At 36.0% G+C, this 23,504-nt stretch overlaps 1 protein-coding gene across 1 annotated transcript in view; it reads left to right on the top strand.

The window, feature by feature from the left end:
- Positions 1-23,504, top strand: part of LOC150081595 (uncharacterized) — a 109,279-nt gene that overhangs the window by 21,739 nt on the left and 64,036 nt on the right. Inside the window, exons 3-4 of the mRNA XM_090380254.1 lie at positions 2,739-2,836; positions 16,413-16,512. Coding sequence (XP_090236380.1) covers positions 16,414-16,512 — 99 coding nt within the window. The 5' untranslated portion in view covers positions 2,739-2,836; position 16,413. The remainder of the gene's footprint in view (positions 1-2,738; positions 2,837-16,412; positions 16,513-23,504) is intronic.

The following is a 23,504-nucleotide window of genomic DNA, read 5'->3' as shown; positions in this document are numbered from 1 at the left end:
TGTGTAAACATTCCACAATTCGATGGCAAAAATGGGTAATTGCCGGCTTCTCCGCTGTCTTCTTCCAATATATGTATCTTCAAAGCAGTTTGCCATAGCTTCAAGGGGGAAGTCATCAGCTTCAACTAAATCTTCAAATGCTTGAATAATGTTAGCAGGAGGAATAAATACCAATGCCGGAATCATTCGGATCCAACGAGCAAATTCATGGTTTTGTTCGATCAAGCTTTTAAACCTTCATTCTATACCTTTCGCCAAATGCTTTGGGAAAGATGAAAAAAAACAACCGGTATTTACAATAACAGGAAATTCTTGTTGTAAGGCTTGCATGGCACTTTGTTCAAAATCTGTAATAAGTCGCTGGGGTTGGAGACCCGGGTGTAGATTTTTAACTTCTTGAAGCAACTTGACGTATGTGGCACGAGTTTTGTTTGGCAGAAGCACGTAGACCACTGGAATAACTGCATTGAACTGAACCACATGAATTGTATAAAGCTGCTGGAAATGCATGGGTTCTGTGCTAAAAGTTCCATCAGAAAACCACTCCTGGCTACGCGCCAATAACTGAAGATTGTTACTAGTGGAAAAAATAAGCATGCGACCCGGGAGCAGTTTGTCCTGAGAATCATACATCAAAAACTGTTGTACATTGCCATCAATGATAATTTCTTGATAATTTTGTGGAATTACTAGGTCCTGGAGATTTCTCGGTAAAGCAGGAGTACATTGTTGCATCGAACATGACGGATGGTTCGTTTAAGTGAATCCTTTTTAGGAAGTAATGCCGTGACATTGGCATGAGCCTCTGCAATTACTGATGCAACAGTTTTTGCAGGTGGAACGTTTTTCACAAACCCAGATTCCATGTTTTTCATCTAGAGTTCTCTTTGAAAACACGTAAATATAGTTGTCATCATCTACCAATTTTCTTTTGCCTCTTATTGATGAAACATTTTTTGCCATTGTACACACAGGATTAATTAATCAATCAAGATGCAAAAATAATATGCAGATATTGCACTGCCTGTGACGCTCAGCTTGTTCACGCGATGCACCACCGATAATGAGGCGGCGAAAACAGCAAACGTGTGCTGTCCACTGCGCCAGGAAATGTAAGGAGAGCCAGATGCAGGAACTTTTATTGTTTGAATTTAGACAAATCAGACCAAGATTCACTTGTTACTGAAAAGACTCCTATAAGATTAGTCACTGTTCCCTCCCCCATGTCCGTCACTAACCACGTGACTATTGTCCCGTGGTCGAGTATGTATTCTTTCCATTGTGAAAGGATTAACAGTTCCAGTTAATCCTTTCACAATGGAAAGAGAACCCTGAAGACATACAAAAGGGGAGAAATTAGTTTAAAGGCTACGTGACAATTTTTGTACATGAATGTAATTTTGAAAATTTGTTCAGAAAAGTTAGAGTTATCGGAAGTTCAGTTCGAGTAATCAAGAGAGTTTAACATTGAATCTCCACTAAAGGAACTGGGACTTCAATAAAAATTCGAGTTATCGAGAATTGACTGTATTTACATTTTGTAACCTACTCATTATCTACTGGGGGCGAAATGTTCCAGGGGCGAGATGCGAGGGGCTACTTTTCCGTAAAGCTTTCACCTGATGATGAGTCATTTATCACCTAGAACTGATGTATCCAAATATACTTTGTCCCAAAAGTATAAGGACTGATCTTATAAAAAAAAAAATCATGGAAACTAATGGTCACCTACAAACTAATGATCCTTTTTGTCTTCTAAGTATCATTCCTTTATATCAGTGTATTTCTTGCTGATGTTACTGTACGTTGTTGGAAGTCATTTTTGGGACTCATACTGTGTCATAGCTTCCTAAATATGCAGAATATCCTCATAGCAATGGCCTTTCATGACTTTTGGGCCATGGGAACTGACAGAAAGTTTAGGGGTGACAAATCTTAGTAGTAAATACGAACTCATATATTGATAAAAACTGTTAGCTAGAAAGTGCTGTGTGTATGGGGTACTCATTTTGGTGCTAGAAGAACTAATTTCTGGATGCCCTTATCTTAGGGTGTTGGTGACAAATAATTGTAAATTAGCACTAGAATACTTAAGTCTTGATTAACAGTTATAACTGCAGAAGCATACTTTATGCACAGTAAAAGGGATTGTTGCTAAAGGGGGACCTCATTTTTATCTTCTGAGCACATTTTTTTGAGGGAGGTGAGGTTTCTCCTCCATTATTGACTCTCTTTCTGCATTGATGGGTCCTATTGGAAGGACCATTTCCATCAACTTTTTTTCCCAGTTTTAAAACAGATTTATTGTTGATGCATTGCTTATCCAACATTGTGTTATACCAGAATAATACTGACCAAAACGAGTTGTTGCAAAGATGTCCACAGGACAGTGCACTGTGTGAAAACAATCAGTTCTGGAATTGTTTCTGACATACCTTATATTTATTATCTTTTCTTGGGAAAATTGTAATCCACATCTAGGTTTCAAGTGAAATTATAATTTCATTTATTAAATTACCTTAGTACAATTTTAAATAAAAAATTGTTATATTTAAAAATTTAGGATAAATTCACTATTTTGCCTACCCTAAAGAAATAACAAATAATCTAGAAAAAACAAACATAACTACTTCATTGTGGATTAGGTTTTTTTTTTTTTTTTTTTTTTTTAATAATACAGTATCTGTATTATAAATAATTAGAATAATGGATCTTACATATGTAATTTTTTTCCCTAGGTTTAAACTGTAAGTTGGTTGAAGTCATAAAAACTGCTGCCAGCTGTTGCTGTTTATTATGATTCGTTCCATGGACTGTGATCTAAAAAGCTGTAAAGGTAATCTTACACTTGCAACTAGAACTTTTGTCTAGAGGTGACACACAAGTGAAAACTCATACAGCATATGATGGGGGAATTTTGTCTGTATGCATTAGAGCTTTTTAGAAATTTTAATGCCAAAACTAAGGAAATTTTTTTCAAAGGTTGTCAGATGCAATGGCTCAGGATGTACAGAGTGGTTTGAATCCAAAGAACTAAAAAAATTGGGGATCAGAATGACCTTGATATGAGAGCTAACAGGTTAAATTTTAAAACTTTTGATACCCACGTAAAACTGAATCTTTATTTAGTGTTAGTGTCGGCAAATGATGCAATGATGCTTATATAGCATCAGCAAAAAAAAAAAAAAATTTGATTACAGTCAGTCCTCGTATAACACGTGTTTACACTACATGAATTCGATCATACACGATTTATAAATAGGGGAACGATATCTTATATAACACGAACCGAATTCGCTTATGCACGATTCGCCTTTGCATTTACAAGAAATGGCAGTCGAACGCAGAATTACCTCAACCGAACGCAACACGATAGGAATGAAGAGAAGATTCTGAAAATGTATTTATATTTTTTATATCAGTGAAGGGGAAACGCATTTCACCATAATAACGTAAAAACCAACACAATTCCAGCAATCGGTATAATCGCAAATGCAATTAGATCGAGTTTAATACCAGTTTATAACAGATTCCACTAGCAGAAACACAACTGGAAATTGTTTTATGGTAGTAACCCCCAGAAATGTGCTTTAGTAAAATGTGAGGTGTTAATAGTGTATTTCTGCCTTTACGGTTTTGTTTATTCAGTTGCTACACATGCCCAGCTTTGTTTATGTGTATCAAGCGTGCCTCCTCGTTTTGTAATTGTGCTTTATTCCCTAAAAATGAGTAAAATACTTAAAAGGTGCAAAAAGGAAGCGTCCTGGTGAAGACACTGCAGATTCAGGGAGAAAAAGAAAAGCAATATCAATAAACAGAGGCGAACTGGGTCAAAAATTCTTACCCGGGAAAATTTATAGTGGCCTCATACTATGGTTTATGGCCAAATTCACACCGGCCACAGGCCCACCAGGGTTTCCCCTGTAAGGCTTATGGCCAGTCTGCTTCTGTCGATAGAGAAAAAATATGAAATTGTGAAACGCTTTAAGTAAATGAAAGACCATGTGATATTATACTTGCTACAGGCCTAAATGAGGCAATGCCGAGAATTACAAAGAATGCAGAGAAAATAAAAACAACTGTCATAGCAGAACAACTCAAAGTGTAATTAAAATCCATTAAATTAAGACAAAGAATTGGAAGAGATGGAACGGCTGTCATCTGTTTGGATAGAAAATCAAACAGAAAAGTTTGCTTACGATAGAAGCAAAAGCATTAGCAATATTTTATTACGTAATAGTCGTAATAAAATACGTAAGTATTTTATTACGATTATTTATTGTGTTTGGTAATGTTTTGGTTACAAATGTGTGTTCAATCTTGGGTGGTCGGCACCTAACCCTATTTTTCCCATAGGGCCTGTTGTTTATATTGCACGATTTTGCATTGCACGAGGGTTTCTAGGAACACATCTAACGTGCTATACGAGGACTGATTGTACTTGAAGAAAGAAAACTCAATAATCAAAAATTTCATTAAAAAAGAAACATGAATAATAAACCAGACACAACATAAATCAGTGAAATAAATTTTTTTATTAAAATTTTTTTTTTATTATTTTATTTTTTTATTAGAGATGGTTGGCAAATTCACAAGAAATTTAATTCTTCAAAAAAACAGTGAATGAATCATACACGTGCTGTTGTCTTGAAAATTTTATCCTGTTAGTATATTTTGGATGAGCCTAGAAATCAAGACCTGCTAAATCAGGGACACTAGTTAACCAGATTATGAACTGCTGACATAATGTACAGAAACTAATTGCTATTCTTCATATGGCTGTTTTCAACCTTATTAGGTTCTTATCAATGAAGACATAGGTGAAACAGAAACAGGTCGTTTCTGTTTCACCTATGAACAGGTCATTTTCACCAAATGAATAGACATTTTTACACATCTTTATGAAAACTCTGGGCACAAACCATTTAATTTTCAGTAAACAGGAAGCATACTAACTCCGGTAAACATACTAGACTAAGTATAGAGAGTGGGAAAGGAGGAATAAAACATAAAATAACAAAAAAAAAAAAGAAATTTACATATCAAACAAAACAACAAGAAATTTGCATAGAAATTTGGTAGTTTGGTAATTTTTGGCTATAAGTATAGTCTAGTGGAAATTATATTTGTTCTGATTAATAAGTCAGCTTCCTCTCTTAGCACAGACTTCTGTACTTTTTTCACTGTGTACATGACCTTTTTATTTTCACTGCTGGCTGAGGTTGAGGATTGCCCCAGCCAGTGTGCAAGGAAAAAAGTGATTAAAAATTCCTCCTGTTTCAACAGAAGGAATTTTTAATCACTTTTTTTCCCTCATTATGGCCAGGTTAGCCTTTCTCGAAACCATGGAAAGGGTTCCATGGTTTTTTGATCCTGGATATATAAATGTTTTCTCACATCCATCTATCCATATAAACCATTCAGTGCATATCTAAATTATAACTTTATATTTTTAGAACTGTAAGAAGTGAAGTTGATGGTTGTCCCTCCTTTTCTACATAATCAATGCATTATTTTCCATGGACATTCAGTGTATTAAAGTTCCCTAATGAGACCTGCACAGATAGTGAGGGCTTACTATTAATATTTGGACACAACACAAAAATAATTTTTATTTACAGAAAAAAATTCAATGTGTGCTGAAACCATTAGCCTTTATGACAACCTCTAGCCTCTGGAATACTAGTTTTTTGTAATCCAGTTTTTTGTAAATGTCTGCTGATATTTTCTACCATTCAATCTTCAAAATGGCTATCAGTTCAGCTTGGTTTTTTGGGCACTTTTTCCTCACTCACACATAACCAAAGATCCAGCTCATCCCAGAGTTTCCCTATTGGATGAGGTCAGGACTCTGGGCTGGCCTGTCCAACTTTTCAATGATCATGTTCTCATACAAGTCCATCACAATGTGAGCAGTATGACATGCAGAATTGTCCTGTTGATACAGACACAGACCATCTCTGATGTGCGTCACAATGTAAGTAATGCATTACCGTCCAGGACATCTACATAGATCTCAGCATTTGTGGTTTTTTCCAAAACAACCAATGGTTCCAGGCTAAACCATGAAAAGCAATCCCAGACATTAGTGGAGGAGTGTGCATATATTAATGGTAGGGCAGTGTATGTCTTTTAATTCTGTATCAAACATAATCAAAAGATATACTGGAAAAAATGTAAAAAGATACTGGTCATAAAGATGTTTATCTCACATTATTATAATTTTTTCTATAATGAAAACAAATAGAGTTAGTGCATTATTAAAAACACGTGAAAACTTTAGTTAAAGTTAGAAACAAACAAGTTTACTATTCCATTTTGCATATCTCATAATTTCTACATAACTTACATACAGTGTAATTAACATAATTTTAATTTTAACACGATTAACCCATGGGAGCACATGTATTGGGTGAATTTTGAAAACAGTACAACTTAAATGTGTACTCAGCCTTCCTTACTCTTCATTACGTTTTAGGAACATATCCATCTGTAATATATGAGGAAGGTTTTCTTGGGTTGCCCTGAGAACTTGGATGTAAACATGTTTGTTTAGTGCTTGGGTAAAATTAACTACATTCTGTTGATTTTTTTGTAGAGAATCTATATCTGAGTTTGATTACTATAATTAATTTTATGATTTTTTATTTTATGAAAACTCCAAACATGAAAGGTATGAGAACCGATAGTACTTAGTGCCACGAATGGGGTGAAGGTTGAGAAGACTAAAGATACTCGTTGACGTTAGATAGTTTTTAGGAAATACATGTGGAGGACAGTTGTTCCAGCAAACAGAAGTTTAAGGGATAAAGGGATAAATGAGGAAGAAGAAAAGTTGTATCTGTGAGTTTGAAGGTGGACAGTAAATGGATGCTAACTGGTTGTGGCACATGTTCAGATTAGTTTGGAAGAGAGCAGGGGAATTAGAGATGCCAATTCAGAAGAACACGGCCATGAAACTATCCATTGAAAAGGTGTGCAGTAAAAGCAACATCTGTGAGACAGAGAATGGAGAAATAGGTCATTAATTAAGCTGATTGCCCTCTTTTGAATGGAGTCTAATAGCCTGCTTGTGTGTGTGTGTGTGAGAGAGAGGGGGGCAGGGGGGGAGGTTTTTTTGGGGGAAAATATCCCAAATGTGGGAAAAATATTCCATGATAGGGTGGATTTGAGCTTTGTACATAATGAGCAAATGATTAGAAGAAAACTAATGCTGAGAGTGAAAGAGAAAACCCAATTTTTTAGATATAGAGGAAGCAATATTTGTGATGTACTTATACCAAGAGAGAGAGATTAGAAGTCATGGTAATTCCTAATAGAGATATTTGATTTTGTCTAGAAATCTGAATGTTATTGAAGATAAGCATAGGAGCAGTGGATAAACTCTTTTTTGTGAGATATAAAATAGGACTGAGTTTTAGAAGGACTGAAATTAACTAAGTTATCTTTGCTTTGCTGGAGAATTACCAGAAGATCAGCATTAGAATTGGTTTATGGATATGAGAGAGGTTGAAGTGTTTTTACAGGGCAAGGTTTCTCAAATTGGAAGATTGCATGTAATGTGTTATCATCAGAAAAAAAACAATGGATAGGATTTCGAGTCAGTGGAAGGTCATTAATATACAAGAGGAAAATAGTGGAAGAAAGAACTGAACCTTGAGAACACCAGCATTAGTAGAAGTTAGTAATGCTAGTGGTAAATGATGCAAGAAGCAAGCTTATAAAGCATCAGCCAAAAAAAAAAAAAAAAAATTCCACATCACCTCTCTATTCCCTCCAGTAGTGTCTAGTTATTAAAATTGATTCAAAATTAAGAAAATTTAAGACTTCAAAAGGACTACTTCAATGATGCTGTTTGTCACTTACTTTGTTTAAGCTATATCTAGAAGTTGTTCTAAGACCATGGTCACAGAAGTGCAGTTCAATGGGTTTTCCCCTTGGTCAAAATAAGTACCTTTACAATCTACTGTTTGCAGAGGACCAAGTTTTTTTTTTTTTTTTTTTGGTAGTTCTTGGCGCATCGGCTTCTGTTGCCATAATGCACCTCCCAAGGTTTTTACAGTACTTTGATCCAAGCCTGAGATGGGATTCGAACCCATGACCTTTGGGTTGCCAGGCAGGCACTTTACCCACCTGGCTAGCCAGGTCGGCGAGGACCAAGTTGTGGTAGCACAGGATGATGAGGATGCAAATTACATGGGCAGAAATTTACTAGAGGAATATAAAACATAGGGACCAACAGTGAATTTTAATAAGAGAGAGTATGTGAATAGAAGTGAGTATGTTCTGGATTTAGATGGAATACAGGTGAAAACTGTACAGCAATTTAAATACTTGGGTGCAGTTATTCAGGCTGATGGATCATCTGCACAGGAAATTGAGAGAAGACTGGGCGAAGGTAGAAAGGTCATAGGAATGCTCAATTCTTTGTTATGGAATAAAAATATTATTAACAGAACTAAATATCAAATATATAATGCAATATTACAAAGTGTTTTATTATGTGGATGTGAGACTTGAACCTTAAATGAAAGACGAAAAAAAAGAAACTATTGGCTGTTGAGATGGATTTCTGGCAAAGATCGGCAAAAAAGTCTTGGATTGAAAAGGTTAGAAATGACATGATAAGGAATACAACGAACATCCAAAAAACTATCATTGATAAAATAGAGGAGAAAAGATTGGAGTGGTTTGGCCACATGAAGAGAATGGAGGAAGACAGATTGTCTAGAGGAGCCATGGAGAAGGAAAAAGAGAGGAAGGCCAAGAAGGATGTGGATAGAGGGTGCGACAGCAGCTATGAATAGAAGAGGACTGGTGGACGGAGATTGGGAAGATAGAAGAAAATGGAAAAAAAAGAATAAAGGAATGACTTTTCAATGTTAGGTTGAGAAGAACTGTTGTAATAACAGAATAAATCCTAAAAAGAAGGAATGTTAATTAGGGATTACTGCTCCCCATATGAAGTACTTTGCGTTTGTCGATATTGAACTTCAATTGCTATTTCTCAGCCCATCTGCCTAATCGAAGGTTTAGTTTCAAACAATGTTAACTACAAAATTGAATTTTTGTTTTGAGACAACTTTAGTTTTACTTTATACAAATAACAATATATATCATGTCATAGAACTGTTAGTACTTTACTCTAGTACTTTACAAGTTAATTTGGGCTGTAAGCACGTTTCTGCTAAACCAAGAAAATGTCAAATGACTTTTTCTTGGTTAATTACAAAAACTACTACAAAATGATTTTGTAGTTAATATTGTTTGACACTAAACCCTCGTAATATTTCTAGATCTTGATTACTGTCATTAACCAACTTCCAACTTTGTATCATCTGAAACTTAGACATTAAGCCTGATGCCTTCACCAATATCATTAATAAATATAGAAAAGAACAATGAGTCCAGCACTGAATGTGAATTCTGGGGGAATACGCTAACCACAGTCCATGAAGAGCAGTGTCCACTATCACCCTTTCTTCTTTCACTCAACCATCCCTTTATTCATGTCAGTAACTTGCCTTTAATGTCACACTGCTCCAGTTAGTATAGAAATCTTTTATGTGCAACAGTATTAAAAACTTTCCTGAAATCCAAGACCTGAGAGTCTTTTACCATCACCTGCAGAATGCAGTCAGGCAGAGAATGGGATACTCAATTACAAAAAACATTTTGCATTCCATAAGGTGGAATGCAGACTGTTTTTAGAATTCCTTTATGCCAAATATGATCAAAAGTCTTTGAAATGTCAAGAGCAACTGCTTGTGTTTCACCGAACTTTTCCATTGAATTTGTCTGTAGATGAGTAACATCATCTGCAGACATTTATGGAATCCATACTGTCGATCATTGATTAGATGGAAAGTTTTGAGATTGTTTAGATGCTTAGGGTTGATGTATTTATACATTACTTTGGAAATAGTAGAAGTGGGATTGATAATTGGATGGGAGGGATTTGTCACCCTTTGAGGAACTTGCTGGATATGAGCAAATTTCCAAGCAGATGGAAAAACACCAGTGGGATAGGAAAGTGTGAAAAGGTGACACAGAAGAGTAGCAAGCTCAGGTGCACAGGGCTTGAGCTTTAGAGATTTCTTGACATCAAGATTGTTCAAAATTCATCTGACATTCTGTTGACAGAGACCACTGGAGGCATTGAGTGGAATGTATTGGGAATGGTAGGAGGTGGTTTACCAAGATCATCAATACAAGAGTTTGAAGAAGAGTAAGATTCTAGTTAAGTCAGTTTTATCTTTAGCCAAGGAGACAGTAGAACCATCAGGTTTTAACAGAGCTGGGAGTATAGATGGGCAAAGGTTGCACCCAATAGCTTTGGAAAGAGACTAAGAATGCTTGACTACTGTTTGGACAAGAAGCAAGTTTTCTACTCTTAGTCTGTTCGAAATCTAGTTTGGACTGATTAATAACTGCTTTACTGCTGTTGTGATCTTTAATTTAGACAGAAAATGAAGATTTTCTGTCTACACTAGAGGTTGGAAATTTGGATTCAAGCCAGTTACAATATGCAAAATTCTTATCTTGAACAGCCTTAGCACACTTACTGGAAAATCAAGGTTTAGGTAAAGGATGAGATTTTAAGATGGATTGTGGAATAAATGATTTCATTCCTACAAGGATAATTTCATGATGATGAGCAAGCATTGATATCAGGAAATTTAAGACAGTGATCCAACCAAGGTAAAGAAGAACAGAAATCTTGCAGCTCATCCCATTTCACATTCTTGTAATCCCAGAAATGGATTACAAGAATATGAAACTGAGAATGGCCAGGAGAGAGAGGCTCCATTGGAGAAGGGACCATCTGCAAATTGTAGTCTGAGGTGCCTAGAGGACCACTCACTTTGACCATGCACTGTGAAGGGTTGTTTGTGAGAAAAAGATCAAGCATATAGAGTGTATGGTAAGGATTGTCTGGTATTATGGTAGATAAATGAACAATCTCTATTGGGTCATTAGTAATTGCAAAAGCCTGAGCATCTTGATCAGCTGGGTCTGTGTGACTAGCAAACTGAAACCAGTTAGAATTGTAAACATTAATCACCAAAAAAAATTACCTCACTGTTAGGCGAGTTGAACCGGAGAAAGTCAGATTTAAAAGAAAGGAAGTCAAAGAATTCCATATTATGATTAGTGAAATTTGGAAAATGATAGAGGCAGCGGATGAGTTTGACAGAATGGAGTAGAGAAGATCAAAAAGAGGAGATTCAAAATCAATTTGACAAGTAATATCAGAGGTAGGCATATGCATGAGTACCACCTTTGAAGCAAAAGGAATCAAAGAGCAGATAATTAGGACAACTGAGGTGAGCAATGGTTGACACAATCAATAATTGGAATTCTGTCAGAAAAAGGAAGTGGGGTTTGACAGATTGTAAGTGAAATAGACATCATTTAGACTGGAACTGAGACTACCTGTATTTGTGAAATAAATGAAGTTTTTAGGAGCTTTAGTTCTTTTCACAGATAACTTTGTTCTATTAGTTTGACTACTCATGATGCGTTCAGTAGATACCAAACCTTGACCCCCCCCCTGCTTATGTTTGTTCGCACATGATGGTTACCTCTAGTATACTAGGTGCAGTCTTTCAGAACTTAGGCACCTCTGTAGCCAGGTGGGAAGGAGCAGCAGCAGTGCGTAGCGCACACTTCTTGATTAGCCGGGGTTCGAGCCCGTCACCACCAAATACGGAGGATTCAGAAAGGTCAGGGAATGACCACCGCATATTCCCGGAGCAGTATGGCCTTAGTTGCTAATGCTCCTAAAAAACAAACAGTTTCAGAACTTGCATTTGCAGGTGTAGATGCAGGGTTACTTATAGTCCCACTATCATGAAGGTGCAAGCAGCAGATTTGGTTATTATTATTAGCTATATGGTGCAAGGAAGCCTGAGACTTATGCTGCACCAGCCAAAAAAAAATTCCTGAGTTACCCTGAGAGAGAGAGAGAGAGAGAGAGAGAGAGAGAGAGTGACAGACAGACAGACAGACAGACAGATAAGTAGAAAGGAATCACCAAGAAAGAGAAGAATGATGATATCCAGCTCAGGACCCTGCATGTGCCAAGCCCATATGCACCAGATGTGAGCCCCCTGGGGTGGATTGTTACAGTTTGACCAGACTGCACTGCACTGTAATGTAATGTAATGCTTGTTGTGTTTACTCGAGTTCGATCTTTATCTGAATTATTTTTAAAAAAGAGGCCTTCCTTATTATCTGTTGCTTATTTCTGCATGAATACGGGACCCTTCCTACTCGATACATACATTTTGTGATTCTAGCTTTCTAGCTTAATGGTGAATACATTTATGTGTTAGATAATTTTACCCCAAAATCTTAGGATTTAATTTATATGCTGGTGGGTTAATATACATATTACATAATTTTTATATTACTTTTGATATGCAAATACTATAATGAAATTTTGATTTTAGCTTGAAATGAATCTTTTTAGGCACTTTAGCATATATTGTAAAGCACCTGTTGTCTTCACCATGTTTGTCTGTGTAATAACTTGTCTCCTAATTGGATGGATTTTCATAAATTTTTATATTTGACTCTTTTGGAAATGTTTGTCGAGCCATCCAAAATTTCATTACGATCCGGCCAGCAGAAAGTTGGTAAATATTTTTTGTCTCTACAACTTCATATAATGAATCTACTTCAGAATTTGTCAAGCCATTCCAGATTTCATGAAATGCAGAGCAATAGAAAGCTGGCAATTATTATTTCTTTGTACATCTGTTTGCATGTAATGACTGTAATGATGGATTTTCACAAAATTTTATATTTGTCCCTTGTAGAATGATATATCCAAATGTCATCAAAATTGGACTGAGAAATTCCTCAATTGTTATTTATTATTTTTTTTTATATATATATATATATCACATAAGCTATCTGCATATTGTATATTGTAGTTGAATCACTGGATATTTTGTTTGTTGCTGAGCCACTGATTGTAGAAATGAATGGGCAATGTTAGCAGGTGCACAGAAATTAAGTGTTTTCTGTTTGTTTATAAAAATTGTTGCTTTTTTTTTTTTTTGCTATAAATCATGAATTATTACTATTTACTAATGCACTTGAAATGTAATGCACTAGGTACCTTATCTAACTTGTGTTTTTTTTAAAATAACCTTTAAGAAACTGAACTGAAAAAAAGCAGTAGTTTATATTTTGAAGGACATGATGCAGGACAGATACATTCATGCAAAAAAAAGACAAAAAACACTGTATTACAGTGTGGTTTTTATGTGGCCTTTTCTTATATGACCATTTATGCTTTTGTGATTTCTGCAGTTATGTATTCTTATAGAGTGTGTGTAAAATTGCATTTTGTTGCTAACCTCATATTTTATTAATATGTCAACACTTACCTGCAGGCTGTTTTGATTTCCATCTTTTCTTTTTGTGTTAAAGATGCAAGAAATCTCCATTGAATAGGGAGCAAAAATAGATAACCTTTATGTACATTGCTGTGAGTTGTAGTTGGTTGGGGAAATGTGATAGTCTCAGTTTTAAAAAGTGGTATCTGTCAGACACCACTTTTTAAAATTCTTCTGTTTGCTTCTGAAATAAAATCAAATCCTCTCTGTGTACTTTTCCCCACGGATGTTGTCTAACTCATTATACTGTATTTTCTCTTTTCATTTCAATATGTTATAAATTATGAGACGTTAAATTTTTGTTTGGTATTTAGCAGATGCCAAGTGAGTAAAAGTGTCTACCTTTCTTCTAGGCAATTCCTGTTTCCATATGGTGTCTGTGACAGGTGTCTAATCTTGCTGTAGTAGTAATGGTGGCAAATGATGCAAGAAATCAAGCTTATATAGCATCATCAAAGAAACAAAACAAAACACTTCACCCATCCATACCCACCAAAAATTTATCTAGTTTTTTTTAATTTATTCAAACCACTCACTTCAACAACAGATGGAAGCCTGTTCGAACAATCAACTACTTGCTGGTTGAAGGCAAACTTTTGCATATCTATCCTGCAACCATCCTTCCTCAACTTGAATTGATGCCCCCCCCCCCATGTGTAGTCTCGTTTGTTTGTTTGTTATTTGGTTTTTAGGAGCATTAGCAACTAAGGCCATATTGCTCCGGGATATGCGGTGGTCATTTCCTGGCCTTTCCGCATCCTCCATATTTGGTGGTGACGGGCTCGAACCCCGGTCTAATCAAGAAGCGTGTGCTACGCACTGCTGCTCCTTCCCACCTGGCTACGGAGGCGCTCATGTGTAGTCTCAGAAAAAGGAAGATTTCCATCACCATTCAGCTTATTCAATCCAAGCTGAATTTAAACACCTCAGTCAGATCTTCCCACAGGTGCCCAGTCTCCAGATGCTGCAATTTGTAAAACTGGAGCTATCCTTGGTAAGAGTACCCTTTCATTTTAGATAGTGCAGCCTAACCATGGTCTTGTACAAAGGGATAATTACCTCCTTATCCCTGATAGCAAAGTTTCTGTATATCATTGACAAAACCACATGAGCTGTCCTGGCAGCATGTCTGCACTGCTCAGAGAATTTCATGTCTGACTGGCACAGTGAACTCCCAGATTTTTTTCATTTTCGTTTTCTACTATCCTGGGTTTTAAGTGTGTAGGAATCCCAGAGTAACTTATCAACTGTGTAGTGCTAAGCACTACACAGTTGATAAGTTACTCTGGGATTCCTGCGATCCATATGTAGTACCTTGCATTTGTCAATGTTAAACTTCAACTGCCATTTCTCAGCTCATTGATCTAATTTTTCTATATCCACCCTGATTAATGCCATTAACCAGCCTGCCAACCTTTATATCATCTACAAATTCAGACATTAATTTTATATATCTTCATCAATATCATTAATATATATTGAAAAAAAAAAAAAAATGGGTCTAGCACTGATCCCTGTGTGACTCCACTAATTACATTAGTTCACGAAGAGCAGTGCCCATTGATAACCACTATCTGTCTTCTTCCACTCAGCCAACCCTTTATTCATAGCAGTAACTTGCCCTTAATGATTCATTGGCCCAGTTTATACAGTAGTTTTTTATGTGCAACAGTACCAAAAGCCTTCCTGAAATCCAAGTATATGATATCAAACTTATTTTTTGCATCCAGTTCCTGGTCACTGCATTATAGTAGCCTTATCAGATTGGTTAGACAAGACTGTCCCTTAACAAATCCATGCTGTGACTGCAGTTTAACTGCATTCCTGTCTAGATTTTCCTGCATTACTTTTTTAACCAGTGACTTCATTATTTTCCCTGGAACAGACATAGCTAACAGGTCTGTAATTATTCATGTCACCTTTTGATCCTCTTTTATGAATTGGGGATACATTCACACATCTCTAGTCCATAGGAACCTTCCCTGAATCCAAGGATGCTCTCCTATTAATGGCTAAAGGTTTGCTTACCTCCTTTGCTGTCTGCTTTAATATAGTTGGATAGATTTCATCCACCCCCAGGTGTCTTTTTATGTTTAGCTTCAACAATTTCTCTTCCATTTTCCTTTCAGTTATCATTTAGCTTCCTGTTAAGAGTTTGATAAATTTCTGGCATTCCTTCCACTAAAGAATTCCTCATGTGTGAATGCAGATGCAAAATACCTATTCAATTTGCTGTTGGTAATATCATCAGTTGGTCCACTTAGAATTTAAAAACTGCCTGAGACCATTGTAGTCACCCTTTATAGCCTTTCCCTTTGCGGTAGTTATGTCTTTAATTCCACATTAGTACACTGTGATCACTGCCATCTAGTGGATCCTTTACCTGCAGATTCTTAATGCATGAAGAATCATTGCTGATAACCAGACCAAGAGTATTGTTTCCTTTTGTTGCCTTAATAATGCTTTGATTTTGCTGGCTAAGCACATTCACATTGCATCTGCCCGATTTCATGCGAGTGTCTGGGTTTAAATTTGGGGTAAATTGACTTGGGAAATTCTAAAAAATGCAACAAAAACTTAATAATAATAATAATTACTATTATTATTATTATTACTATTAATTATTACATAATTAAAAAATATCATTCAATATTTTTTAATTATGTTTAGCAAATCATAATAGGCTACCATTTTCAATTCAGTAAAAAAAGTTAAAAATTGTTTTTTTATGATTAAAATAAGGGGAATTAAATTCAATGTGAGTGTCGTCGTTACAATTGAGGGTGCGAGTGAATGTGAGTGTCGTCGTTACAATTGAGGGTGCGAGTGAATGAAGGTTAAAATGTTTATGAAGTTGAATTTGCTGATTATTCTCTACATTTTAATTAATTTCCTTATTGATAATAGTATAATAATAAACTTGCTGACTGAAATTCCACAAATCTTTGTAAGTTATTGGATATGTAAATATATATGTAATGGATATTTACAATATATCTTCAGAATGCAACAACAGAGAAACACCTCAGGATGTGATGACTGTATTCTAATTCATGTTCACAGCACAGAAGAAAAAATTTGTAATTCTTCACAAAAAAAGCATGTAGGTAAAGCACTCTTTTTTCTCTTCAAAATTTTTTCTTAACTAATTTAATTTCTGGTATGTTGTTGAATAAATTAATAAATATCTCTAAAATGATTAGATTAGTGCATTTTAAAACATTTAGTACCTGTAAAATAGTAAAGATCAAGGTGCCTCCGTAGCCAGGTGGGAAGGAGCAGCAGTGCGTAGCACACGCTTCTTGATTAGACCGGGGTTCGAGCCCGTCACCACCAAATACGGAGAATGCGGAAAGGTCAGGGAATGACCACCGCATATCCCGGAGCAATATGGCCTTAGTTGCTAATGCTCCTAAAAACCAGATAACAAACAAACTAGTAAAGATCACAAATTGTTGAATTGGCAAAAATAAATACAGGGATCTGAACTGTCCCCACTTCTATTCGATATATATATATATATAAATCATATTAAAAGAGAATGGAGGAAAATCTCCAAGACAGGCATCAAAATTAGCCACAAAGCAAGAATGGACACACTGCTTTTTTGATGACAAGGTTCTAATAAAAGAAAATGAGAACTCATTGCAGAAAGCCATCTTCTCATTAAACAAAATAGCAAAATCATTTGATATGGAAATTTCAACTTCAAAGACGAAAGTGATAGCATTAAAAGGAAGAGATCCAATAAGAAGCAAGATCTGCATTGACAATAATGTTATTGAACAAGTTAATACTTTGAAATACCTAGGATACCACCTGTCCTATGAAAAAGAAAAAGATATGAAGCAAAAAATAAATAATTATATAGGAATAACTAAAACTATAAATCATATTTTCAAATCTAATCTGGTGTATAAGAAAACAAGGACACAAATACATAACACCAGCATCAGACCTATCCTAACCTATGGTGCTGAGGCATGGACAATGAGCAAAGGGGATAGGAGGGGATAGGTTTACTAGTGCAGAAATGCACTTGATGCACAGAATTGCAGGATATAAACCAGATATACATGAAAAGAAATCAAGACATCTTGGCAGAACTGGAGACAACTTCAGTACTGAATTTTATTGACTCATACAGGAACAGATGGATCCAGCCTGTAGAGAGAATAGAGGATGGATGCTATCCGAAAGAGATTCTAAACTACAAACCTTGGGGAAGAAGAGACAGAGGCATACCACTGCAAAGATGAAGAGAGACCATAATAGGCCACTAGGCCTAATACTGGACTGGAAGAAGAAGAAAATAGTAAGGATAAAAAATTTGGGCTTTCAGGAATGCTTAAAGGTACTGTATATTCTATCATATAAGTTGACCTCTGAAGTGATAAAACATCAGTATAATCCTAAACTTGAATTAAAGATACTTGCTTAAGAGTAGATGACACGAATTAATGCCAATATATTCATTGGTATTTTGATTGATATCAGATTTACTTATACGAGGGGTGATAATTTAATTTGCAGACTGGTGCAACAGTTTTTTTTTACCATGCAAACTTTCCATAACTGCCACTAGAGGGCTCTTCTTGATTGCTGCTGAGCAGACTCTGTATGTATGCTAGTACTTGTAGAGATAGTGTTGTGTGAAGAGTTTTTTTTAGCTGTGTCACTGACGATTGTTTTGAAGCAAGTATCATGTCAGACATATAGTTTGAACAGTGATATGTGATTCATTATTGTGTCAGATGGGGCTTAAATGCATCGGAAACAGTTAAAGAGATGAATGAAGCATATAGTATTGAGTGTCTTGGTAGGATGGCCATATTTAAATGACACAAGCTATTCAGTGAAGGCCATGAGTCTGTTGCAGATGACCCAAGACCTGTCATCCTTCCTCCTCAACGAGGTGTCTCCGTAGCCAGGTGGGCAGGAGCAGCAGTGCGTAGCATACGCTTCTTGATTAGACCAGGGTTCGAGCCCGTGCCCACCAAATACGGAGGATGCAGAAAGGTCAGGGAATGACCACCACATATCCCCAGAGGAACATGGCCTTAGTTGCTAATGCTCCTAAAAACCAAATAACAACAACTCATGAGAAAATCGCAAAAGCCCAGGAAATCCTGGATGAAGATAGGCGAATTACACTTTGTGAATTAGCTGTTAGAATGTCCATTTCATGTGGTAGTGCTCGCGATATTGTGAAAGATAACCTGAAATGTTGTGAATCTGTGCCTGCCAGATTTCACACAATTTGACTGCAGAACAAAAAACAGCAGAGAGAGACTTGTGCAAAGAAATGCTTGATCGTTTTGAAACACAGGGTCAGAACTTCTTAAATCGAATAGTGACTTTTGGTGAAACTTGTATTTTTCACTATGATCCAGAGACAAAACAACAATTAAGTGAGTGGAAGCATTTTGATTCACCAAGACCTAAGAAATTTCGAGCTTCTCACTTGGCTGACAAACAAATGGTTCTTGTGTTTTTCGGCATAAAAGGCATTCGTTATGCATTTTGTGCCTTGTGGAAGAACTATGAATAAGGAAGCATACTCTGAGGTTCTCAGAGTCAAACTTCGGCATGCCATTTGTGAGAAATGTCAAGAACTTTCTAGTGTTAAGTGGTTTCTCCATCAAAACAATGCCAGGCTCCATACAGCTAATATTGTGCAGTCAGTGATCATTGCCATAGATGTCGAGGTTCTGCCACATCCCCCTTATTCACCAGACTTAGCCCCTTGTGATTTCTTCCTGTTCCCATCTGAATAAAGTTGCTGAAAATGAAAGGCAAGCATTTCATTTCTGGCAACGATGCTTGCAGAGCCACAACAAAAGCACTTCACAGTCTTTTGAAAAATGGTTTGCAAGAAGCATTTGATGCGTGGGTGCAATGGTGGCGAAAGCGTGTAAAGTTCAAGGGAGAGTATTTCAAAGAGGAGAAATCCACAGAAGATTCATATGATGACAATTAAGATAAGATCTTGCAACAGTATGCAAATTAAATGACTACCCCTCATATATTTTTCACAAATATACATTATTGCTTGCCTTTTAAAAACAGAGGATTTGTTTATATTCTTCATCAGGCTAAAACAGTTTATGGAATTTATTGTTATGTTTTCAGGTTTACTTTGAATTCTCAAAAAGTAACTTTTGTGATTGTTAATTTTTAATAGCCAATTCCTTCCATATCAAGGCATTGTCTACAGAGAAATCAATTAGCAGTACAGTACCAAACAGGCAATGACTCAGTTATATAATCAAAACCTCTGATGTATGCACACTTCACTGAATGATGACACTTGTCACCTCTGCCTGTACGTTTGGTTTTGTGGCATACCACATAAGAGAGTTGTATACACATAAGTGTATTGTTTAAAATACTAAGAGACGAAAATCTCAATCTATCTCCTTTTTCCTGGAAATTGAAAAAAAGAAGATCTATTTGGATATTGAAGTAACTCTCATATTTATTATTATAAGTGTATTGTTTACACTTATTGCTTTCTGTACGGTTTACTGTGCAATGTTAAAAAACATTATAATGTAAACTTTTAAAAGAAAGAGGAGAAATAATTGAATTAAAAAATAGACAGTGACTGTTAATGTGTGGTTCTTTTGCATTGAAAGATGATTGTAAAGAAAGGGGATCAGCTTACATGGCATGATTAAGGACAAATTTTCAAGACAAAAACTAAGTGTTGACTTGTATACCTGAATATACGGTATTTTGTCCAAGTATAGGCATTGCCACGATGTTGAATTGTTGTGTGAATATGGACCACAAAATATTTTTGAGGAGGATGTGAAAGATGTTTTTCATGTTTCTTCCTGAAATTCTGACAGTGTAAATTTGAGTAAATTTTGGTGCAGTCTGAATCATGTGCTAAGTATGCATTGAGAAAAAAAGTTTGAACATGACTCTTAATTTTGAAGTTGCTGTTGATCTTGAGGGGTTTTCCTTTCATGTGGCCTGTAAACTTTAAGCATTCCTCTCTATAGAGCAGGGATTCTTAACCAGGGATGCTTGTTTTCATGGTAGAGGTGAGAGGGCTTCCCAAAAGACCACTGATTTTTTTTTTTTTTTTTTGTATATTCTGTTTTTTATTGCATTTTTGAATTTGCAATGGTGTCTTCATTTTCGATATTGTAATGACATAATGCATGGAATGTGGTTTTGAACAAGATCTTTTTAAAATTTAATTTTCTGAGTCCATATTTCATTTGCAATTTTTGGAACAGTAATAAGAGAAATGAAATGGAAGGAAAAATTGAAAGGAAGATGCTGAGGAGGAGGAAGGGAGGTGCTGCTGCAGTGGCAGTCTGAGAAAGAGAGAAACTAGCTTTTTATGGAAGCTGTTTGACTCTGAAAACAAGGCGTCACCAGGGCATTCCTGATAGAATCTCTCAAGAAGCTGGACACTTAAATTGAGTGAGTCTTATTCAGAGATTCATACATACACAGCTGTAGTATCTATATTGATTTCAAATGCTTAATAATTTTATTAGACAATGAAAGGAAGTTGGCAGTTGTAGACCTGTGCTTTAAGATAGTGCATTTTGAATTCATCTCTAGAAATAGGTGGTAGGAATAAATTAGCAATAGTATTTTCTCAAGAAGTTTAAGAAGAGTAGAAGTTTTGGAGATATGCCTGCAGTAGCTGATTACAGGCATACAGGAGATGGGTATCTGGAATATTTGAGACCCCCAAATGATTTCAGTGAATTTGTTCTCTTCATCTACTTGGTCCACACAGCTAAAACTCTCAATACCTCTCAACAAAAGTGTTTTCTTTGATTTCTCCATTGAAAATTCTGGAAATCTTTGTAAGTTATTGCACAACAGTAATAATTGATGACTAAATTAAGCATATTCTTGATAATTTTACAGTATTATTTGTTATGGTGTGATTGCATCCATTTTATAACCCAGGTATGAAAGAGAGAGTCTTTAAAAGGATTTGATCTCTCAAGTTGTTAGGTAAGTTGCCTAGTGTTGCAGTACTAATAAGCAACACTTCTCCAGTAGAGAAGTACAGTGTTACGTATTAGTATGTTATGCCACCTTCCAGATGGGTGTTTCAATGCTTGTTAGCATCTCATTGGTGGGAGGCTAGGCGCTTCAAGTGCAGCAATAGACAAGACAGTGATGGAATAAGCTTACAAGATGAAAAATTCCAAAATGCATCAATTAATACTACTTAAATAATATGACCACAAATGCTCTAGACCTGGCTGTAATTAATACAGTATTTGTGTTAATTTTAGCCAAGTATTTTCAATAATTATATGCACATGCTGAAAACATGAATTTAAAATTAGTAGCATCTCTTGCATCTAATTATTGCCATACAGGCGCCTCTGTAGCCAAGTGGGTAGCAGCAGTGCGTAGCACATGCTTCTTGATTAGACCAGGGTTCGAGCCCGTGACCACCAAATACGGAGGATGCGGAAAGGTTAGGGAATGACCACCGCATATCCCCGGAGCAATATGGCCTTAGTTGCTGATGCTCCTAAAAACCAAATAACAAACAAACAACTCTTAATGCTTTATGGCAGCACATCCAGGCACTCTCTGGCTTTGCATCAGGGAAGAGTCTGACTGGCATACAATTTTTTGAAGACTGCAGCTTTTTCAATTGATATTTTGCTTATTGTTGGTCAAGATAACAACAGCGATGGTATTCAAAACTTCAAGAAATAATTAAAAATATGTTTTTAAACCTGTGGTGGTGGTGGTTTTTAACCTTGCTCGTTATTTTCAACATGGCTCTCTAAGGGCCATGTTGAAAATATTAATTTCTGGTTGAAGATGAAATCTGTGATTTTCTGTACATTCTGAAATATAGACAGATTTTTTTACTTGGTATGGTTTTGAATTTTTTCTTTTTTTTTTCCCAGAGTCACATTGTGAGGGGTCTGAGCATGGGCAGTGCCACTATGTTTATTCTGCTTTTAACTTGTAGCATGGACCTGCTAGGTTGGGAACCTGACTCTACTAATACTAATGAAGCTTGGAATTGTGTCACAAGTTATTTATAGAACTATTTCATGTGATCAGTTGATCATGTGGGAGAGTTCAAAATAAGGTACTGTAAGGTCTGAAATGACGTACAGCCACTCCCTGACTTATGTAAGGGTTGCATTCCGAGGAACTCTGCGTAAGTCGGAATTCACCTAAATGCTTATGCAGCACTCGCAAATTTTATTGAAACAAATTTCATTGAATTTGATTGAAGCAAAAAAGAAATGTTCGACGAACATGTAAATAGAATTATTTATTCAAATTTTTTTATGTCATGTGCAGGAAAAATTACAAAAATTTCAAAATTATAAAATTACAAAAAGAGAGAGGAGACAGCCATAACGTCAGCAAGTTTTACCTTTCGAGCATCGTTGCCAGAATTAACTCTCCAGCTGATAAGCACGCCGCTGCGGAAGTTGAGGGCTGTGGAGATTTAGAAGGGGTTTTTTCCAACACATCACAAAATTTCTCTGTAGCTGCAGAATCGGCACTGGCGACTTCACCACATTAATGTTTTGGAAACCAGTGCGATGCTTGAACCTATTAAACCACCCGTTGCTTGCCATGAACTTGGTTTGGGGTTCGCTGTACTTATCCTTAATATCTTCATAAATAATTCTTGCTTTGGCTTGAATGGCCATTGGACTCAGGGGCACTTGCTTCTGAATCTAATTTTCCATCTATATTATTAATAGCTTTTCCATCTTCCATATAGCACCTGAATGCTGTTTTATGATCACTGTTGATCTTAAATGCATTGATCCTTTACATGTTATTTTATACTTGTACTGTCCCTTAAAATAGCATTCACTGTTGAAGCAGCGAGACCTAATTCCGTGCAATAGATGACAAACTTTGTCCTGCTTCGTCCTTTATAATTAATCATCTTCATTTCTAAATCAATTTTGTTTCGTTTCCTAGCACTGCCAGAACTTGCACTTTCTGTTGGTCCTTTTCCCTTCACTATTGTAATAAGTAAATAGGAATGAAGAGAAGAAAAATTTATTTATGTTTTTATATGATTGAAGATTTCAGTGAAGGGGAACTCATTTCACCATAATA

Source organism: Mastigoproctus giganteus, chromosome 8 (assembly GCF_048544385.1).
Source record: "Mastigoproctus giganteus isolate SK-2022 chromosome 8, ASM4854438v1, whole genome shotgun sequence".
Lineage (NCBI taxonomy): Eukaryota > Metazoa > Arthropoda > Arachnida > Uropygi > Thelyphonidae > Mastigoproctus > Mastigoproctus giganteus.
Note: the sequence above shows the minus strand (reverse complement) of the source record. Positions and strands in the feature narration are given on the sequence as shown.